The sequence below is a fragment of the Asterias rubens genome, chromosome 17, assembly GCF_902459465.1.
Source record: "Asterias rubens chromosome 17, eAstRub1.3, whole genome shotgun sequence".
NCBI classification, from domain to species: Eukaryota; Metazoa; Echinodermata; class Asteroidea; order Forcipulatida; family Asteriidae; genus Asterias; species Asterias rubens.
The window spans coordinates 1,934,864-1,948,818 of NC_047078.1; the positions used below are offsets into that span (position 1 = coordinate 1,934,864).

At 39.7% G+C, this 13,955-nt stretch overlaps 1 protein-coding gene across 1 annotated transcript in view; it reads right to left on the reverse strand.

Moving 5' to 3' along the window:
• Positions 1–13,955, reverse strand: part of LOC117301698 — a 154,151-nt gene that overhangs the window by 109,470 nt on the left and 30,726 nt on the right. Inside the window, exons 24-38 of the mRNA XM_033785724.1 lie at positions 13,684–13,866; positions 13,118–13,237; positions 11,808–12,035; positions 11,081–11,305; positions 9,880–10,065; positions 8,184–8,414; positions 7,249–7,365; positions 6,458–6,650; positions 5,295–5,470; positions 4,625–4,886; positions 4,184–4,464; positions 3,554–3,649; positions 2,292–2,435; positions 1,591–1,752; positions 389–557 (exon numbers count right to left, since the gene is read on the reverse strand). Coding sequence (XP_033641615.1) covers positions 389–557; positions 1,591–1,752; positions 2,292–2,435; positions 3,554–3,649; positions 4,184–4,464; positions 4,625–4,886; positions 5,295–5,470; positions 6,458–6,650; positions 7,249–7,365; positions 8,184–8,414; positions 9,880–10,065; positions 11,081–11,305; positions 11,808–12,035; positions 13,118–13,237; positions 13,684–13,866 — 2,773 coding nt within the window. The remainder of the gene's footprint in view (positions 1–388; positions 558–1,590; positions 1,753–2,291; positions 2,436–3,553; positions 3,650–4,183; positions 4,465–4,624; positions 4,887–5,294; positions 5,471–6,457; positions 6,651–7,248; positions 7,366–8,183; positions 8,415–9,879; positions 10,066–11,080; positions 11,306–11,807; positions 12,036–13,117; positions 13,238–13,683; positions 13,867–13,955) is intronic.

Genomic DNA, 13,955 nt, shown 5'->3' on the forward strand with positions numbered 1-13,955 from the left:
TTGACGAATTTGAAAATTTCTGAAAAAGTTCCCCCTTATTCTAGACCTCTAACCTCCAAGATGTTTGAACTCATGAGGTTTACACACTCTGTGCATCATCAAAAATACAAGAATACACTCTCCTTTTGGTGAGTGCTTTACTTCTATCAAGAAAATTGTATGGCTTTGGGAGACTTTATTAAATTCCTGAAAACAATTGTAAAAAATCCAAGAAAAAAAAGGGAAAAAAACATTTCAAGAGCACTATTATTGTGACACTCCGAAGAAAATCTTTTTTTTTAATTTTTTTTTTAATATTGGATTTCTGATTAAAAACAAAGAAATCACATCCCTGCTAATGAGAACAACCACAACAAAAACGACAATGCCTTTCTTAACAACTTCTTACCCGGCTGAGCAGAGTTTAGTGTAAGATATCTGGGCCTCTTCGTCGCAGTAATATCCACCAGGACAAGGGTTGCAGTCATCGCTGGCATTCATACCGGTACGATTACCAAACGTCCCTCGGGGGCATTTGAACTCGGTGGCGTAGCGCGTCAAGGGAGGGCAGTAATAACCTGCGGGGAAAATCATACATATATATGTCAGGAAATAAACCGATCTAAGGGCTAATGATAAATTATTCTTATATACGCCTCTCTTAATATTTATGCATGAGGTACGTCACAATGCTAACTCAAAACGAGTTTCCATTGTGGTTTATTATTTGAAATTCATCTTAAGACGACTTTTAGTGCTTTGTGAAATCGAGTCCTAGCCTCTTTAGCTCCATGGTTACAGCACATTGGGGAGCGTTGCAAAAATCAGCATGATCTCGACACAAAAAAACAACGTCCACAGATTTACAGTAAACTTGCACGGTTTAAAGATAATGGTAGAAAGCTTCCCTTAGATTTCTTGCTGAGGTGCTATAGATTTGGGGAAATGAGTAAAACAATTTTACAAAAATAATATTTGTCTCAGTATGTCAGTGAGACCAAATTTAATTTAGCATCTACAACGACTTTGCTCCTGAATTGCTCTGTGATGTTAAAAAAGAATTCTCAAAATTTTGACGCCTAATGAAGCTGAAACTTCTACAGGTGAATTATATTACATACATCTTCATTCCCAGTGAGTGGGAATTCATGTCAAGGCCAAAACTTGAACTACAAAAGGTATCAAAACTCTTAAAGGCAGTGGACACTATTGGTAATTCCTCAAAATAATTATTATCATAATACCTTTCTTGATTACGAGTAATGGGGAGAGGTTGATAGTATAAAACATCGTGAGAAACAGCTCCCTCTGAAGTGACGTAAGTTTTAAAAAAGATGTAATTTTCCACAATTTTGATTTAGAGACCTCAAGTTTAGAATTTGAGGATTTGAAATCAAGCATCTGAAAGCAAACAACTTCGTATGACCATGGTGCGACAAGGGTGTTTTTTTCTTTCATTAATATCTCCCAACTTCGACGACCGATTGAGCTCAAACTTTTACAAGTTTGTTATTTTATGCATATGTTGAGATACACCAACTGTGAAGACTTGTCTTTCACAATTACCAATAGTGTCCAGTATCTTTAAACAGTACAAAAATATAAACGTACCTTCTAGACAAAGTGAGTCGTTGTACAAGAGGACCGGGCTGAGAGTACTATCACAGTAGTAGCCGCTCGGACATCCCTTGCAGGATCCTTTGGCCGTTTCATCCTGGTAATAGCCAGAGCTACATCGTATTGGCTCGTGGCTACCCTCTGGGCAAAAGTGACCTGGATGGGAAGAAAGAAATGATTGGATCAGAGATGTGATAGGAAGTAAGTTGAGAAAAAACCTGAACTGTGGGGCATTCTATATGGTTTAATTTTCATTAAAAAATCTAAGTAATATTATTATTATTACTATTATTATTTTTTTAATCACATCTCTGTGTGATTTCGATCGTGCCGACCTATACCTGAGGATAATCTCGTCGCCTCAGCGGTATTAGGTCATTAATTGCAAATCCTCAATGATCAAAATACCATTAATTAAAAAAGGCATAATCGTAAAAAAAAATCAAAATCCACAAATAAAATGTTTTAACCCCAACCCCAACACCTTAGATAATAACTCTAGAATGACTTTGTAAAGAAGACTGAAGAGCTGTTGATAGTATAAATCATTGTGAGAAACAATGCCCTCTGGATTAGTGTAGCTTTAGAGAAAGAGGACAATTTTCCCCAACAACTCCTCTTTTATGATAAAAAGAGTAATTCTACTTCCCACTAAATCAGCTTTTCATAAATTGTAAATGTTCGGGTTCCTTTACCTTGAGGACAGCGATAGTCATAAGGATCCTTGACAATCTGTCCTGGTGGGCAGTAGTAACCTGACATACATGGTCCGTCTGGTTGGGTGTTTGCGAGACCCTCACAGTACATCCCCTGGGTGCAGTTATAACAATCAGACTCAGCTGTCCAGAAAGAAAAAAATAGGATTCAAAATCAATAGTTATGTTTTTTAAAGGATTTGGGTACCTTTTCAAAATGTCCATAGATTTTCATTAAACTTTCAGGGTTTGAAGATAATGATAGTGGAAAGCTTCCCTTCAAATATTACTTACTGAGGTGCTGTAGTTTTTGAGAAATGAGTAAAACAATGTCATGAAAATACGTTTAAAAATGATTAAAATAATTTTGTCTCATGACATTGTTTTACTCATTTCCCAAACACTACAGCACCTCAGCACGTAATATGTTCAGGGAAGCTTTCTACTATCATTATCTTCAAACTGTGTAAGTTTAGTGTAAATTTGTGGACATTGTGTTTTTTGTCCTACAAAAGTTACATAGACCTTTTAAACAGGCATGGAACAAAAATAATACTAAAGTTTGTTACAGTTTTTTCTTTTTTTACTGCTTTTCAAAATTTCATTGGTATTTTCTTCCTCCCTATTTGCATTTCTTATATCAGAAGCAACTGATTGACCAAACGGTCGTACCCATAGAGTTATATATAAGAACTGACAAAAACAGCATCGCACAGCGTGTGTTTATGCGGCCATTTTGTAAGTTGACAAAACAGCATTGCGTAGCGTTCAATAAACACAAATTCCAATGTGTACTTCATATTCAACGCACGAACAGAATGGCGCGCGTATCTCCTTGCAACCCGATGCGATTGTGCAAGCAAGCATCACCAGTGCGCCCTCTAGTTCTTACATATAACTCTATGGTCGTACCTCACACACTTGTAAATTTGCTCAGCACAAGGTTGTATCTTGTTTTGGGTCAAAAGGTTGTATCGCACACACTTGAAAATACACATTCGCTAAATGAAACAAAATCAATCTCAAATGGTTGTATTTTGTCAATACACAAAGCTAATACACACAATGTCACAGTTTGGTCAAAAGATTACTGCATAAAGCCTGCATGATTTCATAAAGCCTGTAAGCACAAAAAATTGCTAAACATATAAAACTTGTGCTTAACTAGCTTATGTACCAGCCAAAATACTGTACAATTACCATTGCTGAGACTGGTATCTCACTCATTTATTGCTTAGAATTTTTCTCCACTTATACCTTACCTTCACTTCCTGTGGTGTTACCGAAAGTCCCGATTGGACAGGATGTAGGGGAAGGACTTCCTTCCAGACAGTAATGCCCCGTCGGGCAAATATCACCTGAAATAGATCAAAGGAAGACAGCTTTTAAAAAAGGCAAACTTAAAAATCCTAAAACAAGATCCACAAAAATGTGTTCAAGCAACAGGCATTTAAGGATGCCATTTGGCAGCCTAGTACATCAACTAATATCTGACCCTGGAGCCAAGCCAGAGATCGATAGTGTTTAATTTTTCCGGAGGGAGGTAAACCTGAGGGCTCAGAGAAAAACCCTCAAAGCATAGGAAAGAACCAACGCATGACTCTACTTACATACGGCCTTAGCAGGGTATTGAACCAGGACGACATTGGTGAGAGGCAAGCGCTTTACACACTAGCCACCATTAAAATAATCGAAAATTTCAGTAAATAAATATTTTAAAACCTTTATTGCTCTTTATTAATCCTTCCTGCAAATATTATCAAATAATGTTGATAAACTTTCAGGTTTATCAAATGATAAACCACAAGAGAAACTGGATGGGTAAGTTTTAAATGATTTGGGGTTGAACAAAGACAAACTTACTGAAGCAGGATTTAAACAAAAATATTTACCCGTTACGCTTCCCTCTGGATCAGCGACCGAAGCCCCGCCCACGCAATAATGCCCAGCAGAGCAACTTCCATTGGGATAAGCCAACTGCGGACTCCCGCAGAACATTCCGGGCAGACATGACAGCGGAAGGGAGCTTCCTCGCGGGCAGTACTGCCCGACCTCACAGCGCCCTCCTTGGTAGGCTTGGGTCGGCTGGGCGAAGCGGGAACTGTTACGACAGTACCATCCGGCATCGCAGAGACCGGTGGGCCAGCTTAGACCGGGAGTACCACAGTAGTAGCTGAAAGGAAAGGAAATGGTTTTGTTGGTTCAGATTTCACTTTGCCAAATCAAAATTACAATAGTAAATAATATTACATAGTTCTTGAATAGTGGTTTTTTTAAACCTGACGAGCGTCTCAAAGCGCTCAAAATAAAAAAGAAATTGACATAGTACTTACGTCGGGAGACACTCTATACAATCTTGTAGCGACGACCTCCCAGTCAGGTTATTAAACTTTCCCTCGGGGCAGGCGTTAGCGTACGCCGTCTGGGTACTGATGGGGCAGTAGTAGCCCTCTGGACACTCTGCTGGGTCAGTGGTCTGTTCGATACAATAAGAACCCGCTGGACAATCTAGACAAACAGACTGACCACTCTCGTTGTTGTAGGTCCCCGCTTGGCACTTGACTGGAGCTGGTGAACCGGCCGGACAATAAAATCCTTTTGAACGAAGAGAACAAATAATAATATGAAATTCCTACAATATAGTGCTTCTTCATATGCGATTCCTCAGGGTATGCAGAGATCTGTATGTCACATGAAATAGTATGCTAACCTTCCGGTGCTTACTTTATGAAAATGGATGACGTAACAATGAAAATCCATTTTGATTTTAGATATAAAATAATTTTAAAAAAAATAAAAATATAAACAAACTTAAAAAGTGCTTAAAAAAAGGATTTCGGTCAAAACGGAGAAAGAACATCCCATGACAAAATTTCATATTGCTTAACATCTCTCCGCTAAGCAGAAATGAGCAGGACACCACTCTCAAATGGTACATGGTGACATGGTCATTTGGCTGGTAACCTTATTCTGGTAAGCATAATTTTATTGAGTTTTGCTTACCTGCAGGGCATTCACCTCCCTCCGCAGCTACTAGAGGTCTCTGTAAGGTGGAGCCGTTTGTACAATACCAACCAGCGTCGCAATCACCTTCCCATGACGTAGCGTGGTACACGGGGCAGTACTTTCCAGGGAGGCACACCGAACAAGAGCCCTCGGACGGTAGGTGGGTTGAGTCACTAGCGAGATAATGTCAAGTATCGGTTATGAGTATTGAGCAATAAATTACTTGTTTATTAATAACAACTTAGTGAGTAACACCCGTTTCAGACAGTTCCCCCGAGCCGCGCCTAACCAAATAGATTAGGAATGACTCTGGGTCGAACCAAATCAATTTTGGTTTCAGACGGGCGAACTTATCATAAGTTTTTACATTTACATTGGCTCGGCTCAAGACAAGGTCGACGTCGGAAACCAAAGCGTTCCAGAGTGGTTTTGACTGACTGCAACAGTCCATCTTTCGACTTCTAGCATGTCCAGTTTCTCCTTACTGTTTCAGACATTGAACTATTCATGTACTTTTTTTTAGAATTTGGTTCGGCGCGACTCTGGAGTGCCTGTCTGAAACAGGTGTTGCAGTGACACCATGACAAATCTCTTTTGTGAGTAGTGATGGCTCAGAGAAAAACCGGTTGTCGCTCGAGGTTTCAATCAGTGTGCTCTGACTATCTTCTGGAGAATAACAGTAATATTCAACAGTTAAATTATTAGCCCTGTTGGCTACTTAAGGGACTGGAAACTATCGGTAATCACTACAAATAATTGTTGGCAAAACTTACTTGTTAACAAACAATCAATGGAGAGCTGTTGATTGTATAAAACATTGTGAGAAATGGCTCCCTCTAAAGTAACAAAGCTTTTGAGAAGGAAGTAATTTCTCACTAAAATATTTGAATTTGATTTTGAGACCTCAGAATTTGATCTTGAGGTGTCGAAATCAAGCATCTGAAAGCACACAACTAGTGCGACAGGGGCGTTTTTTCTTCCATTATTCCCTCGCAACTTCGATGACCGATTGAGCTCAAATTTTCAGTTTTTTTTTTTTTATGTATATGTTGAGATACACCAAGTGAGAAGATTGGTCTTTGACAATTACCAATTGTGTCCAGTGTCTTTAAGAAAAAGCTTAATAGCAAGGCCTGAAGGTCTTCATAGATTGCTCTCACCTGTAGGTCCCCGGAGGGCATGGACTTGGATGGTCCGATCCTTGAGGACAGAAGTATCCTTCGGGACATATTCCAAAGTCAGGATTGGTGACGTCATCAAAGGGGCCTTTTTGGGTTGCCCCAGTAATAGACCAGAATCCTGCTACAATCAGACCACTGTAGGTGGTCAACCCTGGCTGCTCGCAGTATTTACCTACGGAGGAAAATATATTTTTTTTTAAACCATCAGTTCCGATTTTAAATTGACATACAGAGCCAGGCTGCTAGCATAATTTGCCTACGGAGTAAAGAATTAAAAAAAAACATAAGTTCCGTTTCTAAATTGATTCCCTTGGGTCACAGCTTCAATTATTCTAATCACTGCATTTCTGAATTAACATTTCCAAAACCCCTTCAATTAAAAATTAAAAGTTTTTTTTTAAACACTCGCAGTATTTACCTACGGACTTAATTATTCAAAAAACATAAGTTCCTTTTTAAGTTGATACCCTTTAGGACACAACTTCCATCATTCTAATTTAGCGTTTCCAAAACTTCTTTCATTTTTTTTTTTTTAAAGCGAATTCAGATTCAGGACATTTCTACAATTTATTTCAGTATATATTTTTCTTTTTTTATTTTCTTCACTTTTTAATTTTTTCTTTCAAAGTTTTCTAATTTTCTTTTGTCTATTTTGATATTTCCCTCTAGATCTTCCCCCTTTTACTTCTCTTCTGCATTTTTTATTTTATTTTCAGCTACTAACATGACATTATAAGTCAACCGCAAATTATAAATAGCCTGGTACCTACCTCCTGGACATATAGTACACTCATCTTCCAGGGTTAGTTGAGTCCGGTTTCCAAACGTTCCCGTCGGACAATCTATGGGATCTCTATTTGACTCGGTACCACCGATGCAATATTGCCCTGTAACAACAAAAGAAGTTATTTGGGGTTGAACAAAGAAGTGTTAAATAAAGTTGGACTCGAACCAACAACCTTCGTATTAATGTGTCGGCGCTCTACCAACAGAGCTATCTAGCCCTATGTTGGTTGTCTCCCTATTGTCAATATCTTTGTCTTTTTAAAAAAAGAAATTATGCAAGTCGCCAGACACACAAGGCCGGAAGGCCACTTCAAGGTGTGGGCTACAATTATTTTATTCCAGTAGTCGTTGCCACCTACTCCTAGGGCTGAAACAGGGATACCCCTTTTACAGTCCATATGGATGTAGGCTTGGGTATCATCGTCTAGTTGCGCCAGTCAGAAGCCATACAACCTGTGCAACCGTTTACTGCCGTGTAGCCAAGGATCACACCCAAATTTCGATACAGCCTGGGAAGTGGCAGCACCTTACCGCCATGCAACTTTTTTATTTCAGATATTTTTTAATTTCAGGGATGTGATAGGCTGTTGAAAACAAAAATTTAACTATGAGCGCAAAGCATGAAAGCTTGCGAGCACAAAATCTTCTGACAGGAAGCCTGCTTACAACTATATATACATTTATCTTGGGTTTTGAAAGCCCTACTCTGTAATCTGGAGTGTTCCATATGCTCATATCTTCATTTTCTTCCGAATTTGATCTTACTTATAAAATATTTGTATTAAACCAAAAAATTTTAAAGTGATTTATTTTTTTTTTTTGGGGGGGGGGGGGGTGAAAAAAAAATGAATTTTAGGTTAAAAAAATTAAGAAATTACATCCCTGTAATTGTTTTGTTATCGTTCTCGTTCATAAATACCTTGGGGACAGGGTACAGGATCAGCGTCCGGCACACAGTAGAACCCAGGCTCGCACATCTTGCATTCAGATAGGCCTTCAACATCCGAGTAGTACCCCTGTGCGCATTGGAACTCGTTTGCCGTACCCCCCGGGCAGTAGCGTCGCTTGGAGCAGACGTGACCGGTGACGTTGTCCGTTGGATCCTTCTGCATGGCTCCACCGAGACATACAAAGCCTGGATCGCAGTCAGCTAGAGAGAGAAACACACACATAAAGATTGAATTATCATCCTTCTGACATTCAAGGCTCTCCATGGACTAGCCCCTACCTACATGATACGGAGCATGATTCAGCCCCGTAGTGTCAGGCCGGGTCTGAGGTCATCGGGCAGCATGCTCTATGTTCCTCTGACCCGTTTATCAAGCTATGTGGACAGGGCATTCAGTAACATTTCACCCAGCCTCTGGAACTCTCTGCCTCAACATCTTAAGGACACGTATAACATCTCACGATTCAAACATTCTCTCAAAACCCATCTCTTCAGATAAGAAGTATCGAGTGAAATTTTCTTCTTGTTCTTGACCAGCGTCTTTGAATGTTATACAGATAAAGTGCGCTTTAAAAATGCTGTATTATTGTTACTAATATTTTTTCGCATGCAAAAGAAAAATAACACACACACAAAGTTTTCATTTATTTTATTTATTCTGGAAGCCCAGGATTCTCAGGAAAGCTAAATTAATCACTGTACACTGTACAATGTAGAGCAGACAAGAAAAATAAATTCAGTTTTAGATTTTGAAGGAACACCCCAGAGAATTATTCCGGGGAAAACCCACGCATTCGGGCAGGGACTGAAAGCCCAATCCACAAAGTGCCCCCGGTGGGATTTGAACCGGGGCCCTAGAGGACGAAAGCAAGGCAAGATACTACTATGCCAAACTTTTATGAAAATGAGAGCAATGAAAGCCAAATTTACAAGGATTCAGTACAACCTGTAGAAAGATCTCTATAGACCTTTATCATGGTGCGTCCATCTTGGTCTTGTTCCTCGTATCGAATAACAATAGTGAATGCTAATAATCAATGGGAGAAATTCAAGATGGCTGCACCATGATAAAGGTCTATAAAGCTTTTTTAAAGCAGATAATTCTGCTGAGCAAGTTTCTTTGCTAAAGAAACCAGTCGCAGCAATGGTGACTGTTAGGCTGGTAAACTTTTGTTGCTAAACATTTTTTTGTTTTTCTTAACAAATTGTTGTGCATACAGGCTTTATGAAATCGGGCCCAATTGCAAAAAGCCTGTAACCACAAAAAACTTGCTAAGCACTGAAGAGTATTGCTTAGCTGAAACAGGTTACCAGCCAAAATTAACTTACGTTTGAATTGTTGTGACTGGTGCCCTATTAATTTTTTAGCTCAGCAAAGAAATTTGTCAAGCAAAATTTTTTGCTTAACAGCTTGATGAAATTGGACCAAGGTACTTTAGTGAAGTTTGAACAACAAATGCATGACTCCAGATAAATAAAAAAAAACATAGACCTTTTTCTGCTACGGCTCCTGTCAAGTCCCAGTACCTTCCTTCTCCGCAATCTTTGCTTAGCAAAGAAATTTGTCAAGTTATATTTTCTGCTTAACAGTTTTAGGAAATTGGGACCAGGTACCGAGTAAAGTTTGAACAAATGCATGAAAACAAATAATAAAAGAGCTACAGACCTGTCTCCGCTACGGCTCCTGTCGAGTCGCAGTATCGCCCTTCTCCGCAAGGTTTGCAGTCGGCTTCGGATTTAGCTCCCACAAAATCAAGGTAGGTTCCTTTGGGGCACGCTTCCATAAAGGTCGCCCCCTGGACGCAGAAATGACCTTGCGCACACTGGTCACCCCAGGTTATGATGACTTGACCTGATAGAACAATAGAAAGTAATAATTGAGGTGTGTTGGTGGGGTTTGTACAGCGGCTGAGAGAATTTGTAAAATCTTTAAAAATGACAAGTCCAGCACCCCTTTTTGTCCCAAAGCGTAAATCCTCAACTCAAAATAGCTCAATACATTTTTGTATTTGCTTGGCACCTGGCCTGTAACTGTTTTTTTTTTATGTTTTTTTTTTTTATGCAATTTGCCAGACACACAAGGCCTAAAGGCCACTTCCAAGGTGTGGGCTACTTTCTATTTTTTCCAGGGGCCGTTACCACCTACTCCTGGGGCTGAAACAGGGTTACCCCCTTTACAGTCCATAATGATGTAAGCTTGGGTATCATCCATCAGACGCCTGGCTGGTAGAAAGCACTACCTCCTCAATTTTATGAAGCAATCATGGTCAAGTGTCTTGCTTAAAGACACAAGTGTCACGACCGGGACTATCGGTTAACTGACTAGAATTGACAATGTCATGCAGAGCTGCCAACATTTCCATTTTGCAATCAGAGAAACTTTGTACAACAATCACACAGATATTAAGAATTACAAAAAAGGGAAAAGAGTTTGGTAATCAGTGAGACTTTTAAACTGGCTCACCAGAACATGGAATGATTAGGTTTTTTTTCGTGTAACTTTCTGTGCAGCTCTGTGCCATAGCATGTTGGATATGCTCAGGCAAGGTTTTCATTCAGAGTTATATTGGCTAGACTAAGAGCCTAACTACAATAACGGCCAAAATGCTTAGGCCACCCACTGTCCACTTCCCCTAAATGTTGACTGGAACGCAGAAGAAGACCGTGCAACAATGAGAACCAACATTGAAAGGGGGCAGGGGGCCCCAACGAGATATGGCCGGGATTGTAGGTCTTCTTCAACTCAAAACAACTTTGTCAAGTGGCTCCTTGAGACAACAGCTTCTTGGTGTTGAGGAAGTCGCCAGAAGGAGCAAGACATTGTATTGATTGGGTACGCATAAATCAAAGTTCACGTGAGGACTTACCTCCGGACGAGTCGTTATTGTAGACAGGTGTTGCAAACAGGGCGTTCTTGAAGCAAATATGACCCGCATCACACATGTCTGTCTGCGTCACACCACCTCTCTCACTGCAGTAGTACCCTTGCTCGCAATCCGTACAGTTATCAATGTGCGTCTGATGACTGACGCCCGAGTAGGTACCCGGAGGGCAAAGTTCAAATGTGAAAGCGCCTTCTCCACAGTATTGACCTGAGAAGTTGGGGGTAGGGGTATCAGAAAGGTTAGTGGGCGGTTATTGATTACTTGTTGAAGTTGATCGATTAAAACGATCTAATAATACTACTAATAATAAAGTAAATATAACTTGGTCGTCAAAATATGCACACACACAATTGTATTGGTACGAGCAAAGCTGCTTTCACCAAACCGAACCTGAAAGATCAAAATAGTCTGGTATCCCTTTCTTTAAGAGGATGATCAGTATTCACAAGTGGGTTTGCACACAGGGAGAAAGCCTTCAACTGTTTTGTAATTTTCTAAACTTGCTTAAATTTTGTTCATTTTTATTGGATGTTTGTAATTTTCTTAAGCATTCTAAATCTGTTTATCTCAAATTGATCTGTATTTTTTTTTTAACTTGCTTAAATTTTTAACCTCTGTAAGCGCCTCGGGACCCTTTGGGGTTAAGGACGCTTTATTTACAAGTTGTTTTTATTATTATTATTCTTATTATTATTATGCAATGGCTTACCAGCTTCGCACACAGTCATATTAGTCATGCCCTCGAAGGGGCAGTAGAATCCAGGTTCGCATATGTAACACTCCCCCGCCCTGTCGTGGGGCATGTAGGTTCCCAGTTGGCAGGGGGTCTCCTGGGTGGCGCCTGACTCCGAGTAGTGGCCCGGCTGAGTGACGGTTTGGTTCGGGGTTCGAGCCCCTCCGGTGCAGTAGTAGCCTGGGTTGCATGGACCAGATGGACCTGTAGAACGAGATGTAGACAAAGATTAGTTAAAGACTGGCAAACAATCTTATGTGTATTTGGTTTGCAGTAACATCATGTTTATGTGCTATGATGGGGATCTGAAAACAATATCCCAAGTCTCACCCCCCAATTAAAGACAGTGTACACTATTGGTAATGGTCAAAGATCAGTCTTCTCATTCGGTGTATCTCAACATATGCATAAAATAACAAACCTGTGAAAATTTGAGCTTGATCGGTCGTCGGAGTTGCAAGATAACTATGAAAGAAAAAATTACCCTTGTCACACGAAGTTGTGTACGTTTAGATGGTTGATTTCGAGACCTCAAGTTCTAAACTTGAGGTCTCGAAATCAAATTCGTGGAAAATTACTCCTTTCTCCAAAACTAGGTCACTTCTGAGGGAGCTGTTTCTCACAATGTTTTATACCATCAACCTCTCCCCATTACTCATTACAAAGTAAGGTTTTACGCCAATAATTATTTTGAATAATTACCAATAGTGTCCACTGCCTTTAATGACCAGTCGTCATAATGGCTTCCTCGGTCACCCCAAATATATCCACCCACCACACACCCCATGGATACAAAATCAACATGTCGGATACAATAAACTGATATGGACCTCACCCATACACCTTGCCAAAAAATTTTTTTTGCCAACCTATGGTATCAAGCCAACAGTCATAAAATGTCACTAAATTGGACAGCACCATCATTTATTTATCATCAACACAATGTATATAAATGTACCTACTTTGCTGTCTACATTTTTGTTCTTTGGAAACAGGCCTAGTAACTTGAAATAATATGCTTGCGAACAAACAAAAATTCCCTGCCAACCCGTGAAATACGCTTGGCTTTTGCACATAATATGCTTCGGTAAGTGCCAATTGTTTTTATTTATTTATTTATTTATTTATTTATTAAATTTTTCGGAAATAACTCTTCATTAGCTGGGGCCGTCAAGGGTAAGGCAAAATTAAAAAAGAAATCCATCAAAGTGATGTGGCATCCCAGACCCAGTTAATAAATGGCCGAGCAAAACGATGTGAGTTGGGCCCTGATCATTTCATCTTACTTGGCGTTCTTGCGTTACTGCAGTAGAATCCAGGATCACAATCGAAGCAGTCGTAGTGATTGATGGCACCCGATGTGTTACTGTACGTCCCTGGTGGGCACGGCAGACTGGTGTAGGATCCTATCAAAACAACAACAACAACAACAACAACAACATCAACAATAACAATAACAACAAGAGAATACACAAAGCAACTTTTAACAAGGAATCAATTTCATAAACTTTTGATTTTGTTACCGTTCTAGGAACTGATATTCTCATATTTAGTTGTTTTCCAAAGAGAGTAAGGAGTAAACATCTTATTGAATTGAGCCTCTCACTAATTATAGAGACAATAGAATTAGCTTTTTCCAACTGCTTACCAAACAAAAAGGAAATATGATAGCAATGCAAAAAAATAGGCTTTTTTTGTTTACCTTTCTCTTTTTATTTTTTACCCTAGCAGAAAGGGGTAACAAAATTAATAATAATTATTTAAAAAATATTTTTTTAATTTTACAAATTAAATTGTAAAAATAAATTAAAAATAAAAGTAAGAAAACATCTACAGGTCAGGGGTCACTCACCAAGAGGACAGTAACCTCCCGCAGGGCAAACTTCTCCCAACGTCCCATCGGTCGGATCTGATGATGTAGCGCCCTCGTAGCAGACGAAACCAGGATCGCACGGAGCTCTCGGGGTGGTTAGACCAGGGGCGTCACAATACCAGCCTGGATCACAGAGAGGGCAGCTCTCTAGTGATGGGAGACCTGGGTAGAAAGAAAGACTTATCTCATTTTTGTCGTAACAATTTTGTCTTTCCCTGAAGACAATCAAGAAAGGGAAGGTACACGCTTGG